At 39.7% G+C, this 10,470-nt stretch overlaps 1 protein-coding gene across 1 annotated transcript; it reads left to right on the forward strand.

The window, feature by feature from the left end:
- Positions 1–8,625: 8,625 nt before the first annotated feature.
- On the forward strand, positions 8,626–9,723 carry LOC133800164 (uncharacterized). Its single transcript, XM_062238124.1, has 2 exons — positions 8,626–8,979; positions 9,106–9,723. The coding sequence occupies exons 1-2, from the start codon at positions 8,626–8,628 to the stop codon at positions 9,721–9,723; spliced, it is 972 nt and encodes a 323-aa protein (XP_062094108.1).
- The last annotated feature ends 747 nt before the right edge of the window (positions 9,724–10,470 follow it).

A 10,470-nucleotide genomic window follows, 5' to 3' on the forward strand; every position in this document is an offset into this window, starting at 1 on the left:
CGAATCCCATATTTTCTTAACACTCCAACATTCCCAAAGAATATGAATAATAGTTTCAGATTTACAATGACGCATGAAACAATTATAGGATAGATCAATAAATTTCTTCATTAGAGTAGTATGGACAGGAAGCCAATTATGACACACTCCCCACTAGAAATTTTTTACTTTTGGAGGCAAATCTAGATGCCAAAGGTTTCTCCTCCAGCTCACTAAGTGATCATCATTTGAATTTTCAGCTTCAACAGTCAAACTTCTAGCCACTTTATACCCGCTTTTAACTGTATATCTCCCATCTTTTGTGAAGCTCAAACACAGATCGTCTTGCTTCCTTGGACCACCAAGAACAATTCCTAAGATCCAAGGAATATCTTCCTTATGAAAAACTTGAGTAATCGAGTTAACATTCCAATCCCCATTGTCTTCTAACAGAGAGCTCACCATCGTGTTTGAAGGAACAAGAGCTTTGGTTTGCAAAGTAAAAGTCTTCGGGCGGGGTAGCCAACAATCCTCATTGATTATAACCGAAGCCCCATTCTGAACATGCCAATGAATCCCTTTTTTAAGCACTTCACGGCCCCATAAAATACTCCTCCAAATGACTGAACTGTAGGAACTATTTTTGGCATTTAAAAAATCTCGATTCACAAAGTAGCACTCTTTGAAGATGCGAGAAAGAAAGGAGGAAGGCCTAGAAAGTAAATTCCACCATTTTTTAGCTAGAAGAGCACGATTAAAATCTCCCAAACTTTGAAACCCCATGCCCCTATTTTCCTTTTCCTTACACAATTTGTCCCAACTTCCCCAATGAATCTTCTTCTTATGGAGAGATGAACCCCGCCAAAACCGAGCATCCATGGCGTGAATCTCTCTAATTAAGCACTTAGGAATACAAGACAACTCATAATGTAACAAGGACTAGCTTGGATAATAGCCTTGATAAGGATTTCTCTACCCGCTTGAGAGAAGAGATTGGCTTTCCACCCCTTAAGTTTATTCCAAAAAAAAATCTTAATCATAGAGAACACTTCTTTATTTCTTTTTCCCACAAAGGCTGGCATGCCCAAATATTTAGAGTGACAATCAACAAGAGTAACTCCAAGAAACGCAGCCAAGTTCCTAGCTTCCTCTTGAGAAGTGTTTTTTCCCGCACAAACTTCAGACATCTCCCAATTATTTTTCTGACGTGAAACAGAAGCATAAACATCAAGAATAACTTTTATTGACTCTCCTTCAATTTGACACGCTTTTAGAAAAATAAAGCTGTCATCGACAAAAAATAAATGAGAAACTCGTAAACCATTTTTGCTAAAATGAACGACGCTCAACTTTATGAATAAGTCAAGACAACCCCTCAGAACAAACAAGCAAACGATAAGGAGAGAGAGGGTCTCCTTGTCTTAAACCCCGTTGAGAAGTAACTGAATCACAGACCTTGCCATTCAATAAGATGGAAAAGGAGACAGAACAAACAGATTTCTTAATTTTCGAATCCAATCCTCTTCATACCCAAGACAACGCATTATTACTTCAACAAACTTCCATTCCACTTTATCATATGCCTTGGACATGTCCAATTTCAAAGCCATCTTTTTGTCATTACCAAACCTCCCCTTCTTCATTGTATGGAGACTTTCAAAGCCTATAATGGAATTATCTTGGATCAACCTACCTCCTATAAAAGCACTTTGGTTTTCGAGATAAAAAGAAGCAAACTATCCTTCATTCTATTAGCAAGAATCTTAGAAATCACTTCGTACACCACATTACAAAGACTAATGGGTCAAAAATTAGTTACGTGCACCAAATTCTCTTTCTTTGGAATGAGACAAATAAGAGTGTCATTAAGAGCAAAAAAATCCCCATTGTTGTTAAGAACACTTAGGCATACCCTAGTAACTAAAGGACCCACCAAATCCCAATGAGATTGAAAAAATAGCCCTGGAAGCCCATCTGAACTAGGAGCTTTTAAAGAGTGGATCTAAAACATGGTTGTTTTGATGTCTTCTGCTGAAAAAGGACGAAGAAGCTCTTCATTCATTGTTGTGATCATTCTATTCGGCACACAACAAGCAAACTCGTGAAGCACCTCCAATTGTGGGAGCTTAGAAGTAAAAAAGTCAGTAAAGTAATCACAACAAACTTTTTCCGTACCTTCAATAGAGTCATTCCAAATCATATTATTGTCAAATGATCCCTTCACTTCATTTTTCTTTCTTCTACTCGAGGCTTTGTTATGGAAATATCTTGTGGTTTTGTCCCCACGCCTTAACCAAAGGGCCTGGCTTCGTTGATGCCAAATTAATTCTTCCTTCTCCAATACAGCATCAAGATTCTTACTCAAAATCTGACTTCTCTGCCAATCAGCTCAATCCCACGAACTTGAAAGAGCTTTTACCTCTAGCTGAAGACGCTTTTTCTTACTATCCAACTCCTTTCTGTATTTTCTATTCCAACGATGAAAGTTTAGAACCACAAGGTTGAATTTTTCGGCGTAAATCCTTGGCAATAAGAATACCTTCTGAATGTTGCCAACAATCTTGGATTACCTCTCGATAAGCCTCATTAGATGTCCAAGCCTGCTCATAATGGAACCTAAACTTCCATTTAGGTCGAGAATGAGCTAGCTGAGTAGGATTAGAGTTAAAAATGAGAAGGAGAGTAGGATTAGAGTTAAAAATGAGAAGGAGAGGTTGATGGTCCGAGTTCCAACGACATAACTGAAGAACTTTAGAGACCACAAACAGCTGTTCCCATTCTTTATTGTAAAAAACTCTATCCAATATTTCAAAGATCAATTTTGCCTCCCTATCATTACACCAAGTAAACGGGCCTCCTTCAAATTTCATCTCCTTTAAGCAACAATCATCTATCACCCTTTGGAAGTTCCTTATCAAATAATCTGGTTTTAGCCCACCTCCCTTCTTACCAATAGCATCTAGAATCTCATTAAAATCCCCACCATAAACCCAAGGCATCTTGTACAAATCATGCATTTTACAAAGAAGATCCCAAGAATGTTTTCTCAATGAAGGATTAGGATTGCCACAAAACCCTGTGAATCTCCATTTAGGCCCTGACCAATTTTGGCTAAGGCATCAATATAACCAAGAAAGTACAAACAAATAGAGACCTCGGTAGTAGTTCTCCAAAGAAGAGCCAAACCCCCACTATTCCCTTCAGCATCCACTCCAAAACAACCTTCATACCCCAAACGAAGTCTAATCCATTCCAGCTGACTGGATTTTATGGGTTTTAGTTATAGTTATTTTAGTTTTGATTTTTATTCTATACATTACTTATTACAAGCATGTTCTATATATATAACCATTCAAATTCTATCACTTATATATCTCGAAGTTTATAAATATATATTTTTTGTTTTTTTGGTTATAAAAAGTAGATTTTTGTGACCACGAGTCACTACTACAAAAAAGGTTTTTTAGGGCGCGAGTCCTCTATTTGAGAGCCTTAAAAATTAGGTTTTTTAGGGCTCACACCCTAAAATAATATTTTTAGGACACGCATTGCGAGTCCTGAAAATTTTTATTTTTAATTTTTTTAAAAAATTAATTGGTAGCCAAAGCTCCTGCCAGAGCTCCGACGATGACGGTGGCACCACCACCCCACGGTGGTGGTTTGGTTCGATCCTTTTGTGGGTTTTAAAGCCCAAAGCACAAGGAATGCAGTGGTGGTGGTTATTTGGTTAGGGGTGGTTCAAGGTGGTCGGAAAATGCCCAAAAAGTTTTAGAAACCCACATGGTCGTCGAACTTTGGAGGCTTCGTCGAGAGGGCTAGGGGGCGCGTGAGGCTAGGGGCTTGCGGGGCTGGGGGTTTTGGGGGCTGGGGAAGACGGTGGGCCAATGCGTGTAGGCGTGGGGTTTCTGGAGAGACGACGTCGTGGCTGGGCAACAAGCTTGCGAGAGTGGGAGAGTGAAAGAGAAATGGGGGAAGAGAGAGGGAATCCAAGGAAGAGAGAGAGAGAATCGGTTGTTGTTGTTTTTTCTTTTGTGATTTAATATATAATAAAACTTTAGTTAAAAAAAATTATTCAAACTTTTAGGACACACATAAGTTTTTAGGGCTCGCACTGCGTGTCCTAAAAGAAATTCTTTAAGGACTCTCAATGAGTGTCCTAAAAAGTTCCGGAACTCTTGTTAAAAAAAATCAAACTTTTAGGACACACATCAATTTTTAGGGCTTATACCGCGTGTTCTAAAAGAAATTCTTTAAGGACTCTCAATGAGTGTCCTAAAAATTCCAGAAGATGTTTTTAGGGCTCGCATCTAGGTGAGTGCCCTAAAAGCATGTTTTTGTAGTAGTGAGTATTTCAACCCTAAAAACTGTCGAGGTGCCAAATATTTTTTTTTCCCTAGCATTTCAATTAGCACCTGTATAGTTTTTTTTTTAATGTTAAATTGCTTAATACTTTAAGAATGTAAAATACTTTGCCAATGGAAAGAAAATGAGTATATTTTGATGAAATATATTATATATATTCTTAATCATGTACAAAAAACATGGTTTTTCATTAGTGATGAAAATTGACGGAGAGATACTACATGTATTATATAGATTATGATCTAATATTTGTAAGGAGCCATCATAACTGGGTTATAATCAGGTATGAGTTATTATTAGTAGTTTTGAAAGAAACAAACATTGTCAAAACACCTTAGAACCCTTTTTGTTTTGGCTGAGGGGGGCTCATTGGGTGTTTTTCATCTTTGTCCCATCCGGAAGGTGGGAGAGGGGGATAGGATGGTGAATCGAAGGAGTATTTGACTAAGTAATCAAATTTTCCAAAAGGTTGCCCAAGAGGAGCAATATTTGTGTGCCTTGCCTTCCATTTTTCTTTTAATACTTTGCCAGTACTAGTTTTCTTGGGGATTCTTTTTGGTTCGTCCATGTTAATGCAATCTGGGTAGTTGCATACGTCCCAATAAATATGCCCCGAGGATGACTTATAGGCATATATGGGGACTCCATTTTTGTCGAACGAGGTGATTTCTGCATTTTTTGGTATGACTGAGGACATTATGTACTGAGTAGAGAATATCTTAGGTGTATCTTCCTTTTTTTGGAAGTTGATTTTAATAGACCCATCTTTATTTGTGGAGTTTGTTGGATATGCCTAATGGATTGTAGGAGGCGGTCTGTGGATCCTTTTGTAATTAGTAATCCATGAGGTCGGAAAGATTTTTTGCATCTCTTCAGTAGTGATTTGTCTTGGTATGTGGGTGCAGCTTTGTTGTTGATTTGTATCAACAGTGATCATCAGTGCGTCTGAGCTTCCCGGAAGTGCTATGTCAATGGCATGGTTTTGGACGCTCTAATCCATTTGACAGTGCAGTGTAGCACCAATAGATTCTGGATCTTGGTCTAAACCCACAATTTGTTGCTAAACTTTTAAATCATCGAGAAGTCTTTTAACTTTCAAAGACATGCAGAAGTTTGGGTAGAACGTGACAATTATCGTTCCCGCATTAAGCGTCATTTCAAGAGTGTTGATGGAGGCATGTTGAAACCTTCGCATTCGTGTATCCAGCAGAGTGATCCTTTTCGTCCATGATGGGTGAGGGTGAGTCGAATAGCCCCAAAATGGATGTTTGTCAGCCCTTGGTCTATCCATTGTTGAGGGTGTTGACCCTCGATTTGGTCAATGACACGGAGTCAAGTAAAATGATAGAAATGAGATGAAATCAAGACAAAAAGATAAATGACACAAGTGATTTATAGTGGTTTGGCCCTAGTAAATGGTAATAAACTACATCCACTTAGTGTTCTTATTGATGTAAAATCCCAAGAATTGTGATCAATGAACTAAGGGTTCACGAGTTTCACCAGTTTTAGGATGAATACAAGTATGGCGAATAAAACACTTTGATTTTCCCTTAGAATTATCAAGTTTAGAAAGTCTCCAAAATTCAAAAACCAAAAGTCCCCTCTCTTGAGCCCTTTGATTCTTATTTATAGGCTCAAGGAGTTTTACATGGGCCGATGGGCCTTAATTACATTTAATACAGGCGTATCTAAATAATAATAGAAAATGCAATTATTACATAAATGCGAAATTACATATCTGAAGGAAATAAATGAAATGTTGCAACCAGACTGATCGCCCATAAATATGATGTATGCTGGGTGGATTCTCTTTTGGTTGATAGTCGAACAAATCATACTCACTTAAATAGTCACGTGTGTCCCACATGTATGTTAATTCTGCCACGTCATCAGTAGTCTTTTTTTGGGTAAACATTTTCCCCCCAAATTTATTTTAATGTGACCAGCATATAATAAACTTACTCGACCAACCTTCCGTATGACCTGTCACATCTGTCAGTGCCTTTTCGAAAAAGTAACTAATTATGGACGTTGCAGTTTCCCAAAAGTGTTTTGACGGCTAACACAATTCCCCACGTATCAAAAACTCACCCCCATCATTACCTTTTTAACTGTTCCATGATCAATATAAATAACTCATTCTTCTCATTTTTTACCTTTTACCACTTTTCTTTTCTTTTTCTCAAGAACTCATAAGAACAAAGCAAGAAAAACTCAGAAAAATTTATGATCTGAGGTGTGTCCATCTAGCCGCAAGCATCAATGCTCGTGACTTCACTTCAATCTTCCAATCAAGTAAGTTTCTTGATCGTCTTTGTTTTTGATATACCATGCAACATTTATTTCTCAAGTTTTTTGATATCTGGGCTTTGAGTATCTGAATGTTCTTGAGAAAAAACGATTTCGGGGTAACTGGGCTCGTAGGTAGTAACATGATAGGATAGGAGTTTTAATTAACAAAAACACTAAGTGAGGCTTAGAAATTGGCGTGGGAAGTAGGAATACTGATTTAGGGTCCAAAGTCAAAGTAAAATTTTAATTTTTATACTTTCGGAGAAATCATGGTTTTTCCCGCCTATTTTCGGAGTCAAAAGGTTTTTCTGAAAAAACTTTTCATTTTCGCTTTTCAATCTGTTTTTCCAAACTGTTTGCGTGCTTTTAGTGTTTACATTAGAATGCTGCTGGTCGTATAAAAACTTAACTTTTATACACGAGCAACGTTATCCCAACGTTTCCACTTCTTCTATCTATTGGCCGTAGATTCTCATCTCCCCTTTTCTGTTCTTAGATATTCATGCACAATCCTTGGGGAGGTGAAAGGCCAATCGACGACGATCTGCTCGCACTACTGTTCGAGGACCAAGAGAAACCATCATTGTTTTTTCTAGAGGTTCCTTTTTTTCAGCAAGACCCAACAAGTAGACCTCCAACCAGCCAATCGAACATGGGTTGCATGAAGTATACTGCTCGTAGAAAGAAGAAAACATCCAACCCTTCTTCTAACCAGCCTGCCCCTCGCACTGAGGATCCTTCTACAAACCCGCAGCCTGTGAATATCGCACCCCCAGAAATCCAAACTAAAGCCCGACCTCGCGACGGCCTTAGGCCAGAGGTCAAATGGTATGTTGCCCCTACTAGCATCATATCAGCTACGATGGTGAATAATTATCTCAAGAAGTACGACCTTCCTGGGATAACCCTAATCCAACCTTCACCCGACCAGAGGGCAAACGTGCCTGGGGGCGCTTTCAGTGCCTTGTCGAGGTACCATATCGAGGTAGGGGCAATCTTGCCCCTGCACGAATTCTTTCAAGGGGTGGCCAATTATTTTGACGTCGCCCCCTTTCAAATTACTTCTAACGGATATAGAGTACTATCTGCACTCTATATCTTTATAATCATAAGAAGTGGTCCATACCTACACCACATGAGATCAACTACTTGTTCGATCTCAAGTCCAACCCCAACCACAACAACACGGGGTTCTTCCACTTCTACCACTAAGAGTCCGCTCGACCTTCCTGAGCGACATCACCTACAAATCCAATGTAGGAAAGTACTTCCATGAGTACTTTCTTACAACGGACCTGGTCACTAATAACCTGGCCTTCACTCGAGGAGGTAAATCTTTTAATTACTTATCGTTTAATTTCTTCTAGCTTTTCCATACCGTCTTTAGAATTTTGGTGTTGTTTAGGTCCAAGGTATCGACCAGACCCTACTCCAGAGATGGAGATAAAGGCAGTAACCTTGGCCAGCATGATGACGATTGAGAAGAGCGTCAAAGAGTTGGTTACTGATAGCAACTTAAGGCTGGTCGACCTTCTTGCGCCTCACCAATAAGTGAGGGAGTCTACAGCAGGGAGTGCCACTGGAGGAGCGATCCCCGAGCAGCAACAAGATGTGTCACAGCCCCTGAGACAGCGGGCAACATGAGTGACCATCAGGAAACCCTCCAGCAGGGCAAGCAGAAACTTCCAGAATACCCCGAGCCCATACTCGAGTCTTCTGATGAGAACGGTACTGACTTCTCACTTTTAGACAATTTTCCCATTCCCTGTCATTTATTCGACAGGGACGGCAACTTTAAATATGCGATCAATAGTTTAAATTCAGACTTCTTTGAGGCAGGGAGTAAGTGTAGCAGTAGTACCATAAATAATGTATCGACCACTAATAATAGCTCGGGTATACTACTTAGAAATTTTCTTGTTCTTGTTCCCTTGCTTTTTCAAGTAACTTAATTGATATTATCTGATTGTTGGTTTCCATCTTGCATTTATGCCTACTGGTGAAGCGTTCGACTTGTACAGCAACCCCAACGCCATGGCTCCTACGAGCAGGAAGAAAGTGAGTAGGTGGCACCCTAGGGAAAGCAGTAGCGACCCTTCCAAGAAAAAGGCCCAGGCTGATAATCCTCCTGCACCAACACCATCCAGAGACATGACTCCTCCTCCAGCTCCCGTCGACCTAACTCCTCCAGCTCCTCGCAACCCAATTCCTTCTGCTCAGTCAGGAAAGACTCAAGTCGAGGCTATCATGAACATAGCTTACAACTCGGCCACCGACAGGCTGAAGAAACTGTCGAGACGTCAGCATAGCCTAGAAGCCTTCAGCAACGCCTCTACCATGAAGGTCGACTAACTCATCAGCCGCGCACTGAATGAAGTACTCATTGTAAGTCGTCATTTTTGTTGTGGTTTAATTGTCTATCTTGCCCTTTTATTCACACTAACAGCTTTACCTTTCCTTTGATCGTAGGGGGTTTTGACCATGAGTACTAGTTTTCGTCACTCGGAGGAGATGGTTGCCGAGCATTTTGAAGAGATTAAGACGGTCGAGGAAAGACTCACCGAACAGCTCAAGGTGGTCGAGGCCAAACATGCTGAGCAGCTAAGAGCGGCTGACGAAAAAATTGCTAAGTTGGGCGAGGAGCTGAAGCAGCACCAAGAGACTTTGGTCAAAGTTACTGAAGCCGAAGAAAAGTACAAGGAGGCTTCGGTGCTGAACTTCAAAGAGGCTTCCAAGCTCCAGGATGACTTGGTGATTAGCAGGAAGGAGACTACTGAGCAAGAAGAGCGTGTCAAACAGCTCAAGAAAACCAATGCTCGCGACCTAGAAAGGTTCAAAGGAGCGGCGTTCAACTGCTTTTATATGTTATGGAAAAGCAACCCCGAGGCGAAGTTTGATTATTTTCCAGAACATATGAAGCAGGCTAAGCTGGCCAAGTGCATTACTCGCCTGGAGGAAGAGGAGAAAACTCAGGGATCTCTTGAGATCTCTTTGGCGACAGGTATTGAAGGCATCGAAGAGGATGCTAAGACCACAGTCGACCAGCAACCCCAGCAAGATCCTCCAGCTGCTCCTGCCACTCAATAACTTTTATTTATTTATTTTGATTTGTAACTAGGACACACGAACCATGGTTCGTGATGTCAAGACAATTTTTTGATGAGTAGGGCAGCTTTTCTTTTAATTAATAGTTACATCCGAGCAGGAAATTCTCGCGGTGCAACACATTTCTATTTTGATATTATAACATTTGCAATATATTATAACATATGTTCGCATGACCGAACTTAGCATAGCACTTTGTTTTGACTTGACAAAATTTAAACAAATTTTTGAAAAATGCTTTAAGTACCGTAGTATGCTTTCCTTTATTTTTTTCGTGTGTTTACATATGCCTGTTGATATGCTTTGCTCTCTTAGTACCTTATATGCGCCCCAAGTGATTGAGGAGCTTAAGGTCCTCGGTCACTTTCCATGACCAAGACCTATTCGAACATTAGTGTTTGTATTAAAAAAATGATAATATAGCAAAACAACACACGTAATGAGCAAATACTTGTAATAAATACAATAATTGGCAAGAATAACTAGTTGCGCATAGTTCCTTTTATTTCTCGTAATAAATGGACAATCGTGTCTGTACGAGTGATGAAAAATTGATCATACACTTATAAACGACTAGTCATATGACTGACTAACCCTTGTTCATAAACTTGTAAAAAGTGAAATTAATACAAGCCAATTCTTTAAAAAGAATTGTTTTATTGATAACACTTGCAGAGGTGTTCTCCATTCCGATAGTGAGGAATGAGATCTCCATTCAAGTGAGCAAGT

Source organism: Humulus lupulus, chromosome 9 (assembly GCF_963169125.1).
Source record: "Humulus lupulus chromosome 9, drHumLupu1.1, whole genome shotgun sequence".
NCBI classification, from domain to species: Eukaryota; Viridiplantae; Streptophyta; class Magnoliopsida; order Rosales; family Cannabaceae; genus Humulus; species Humulus lupulus.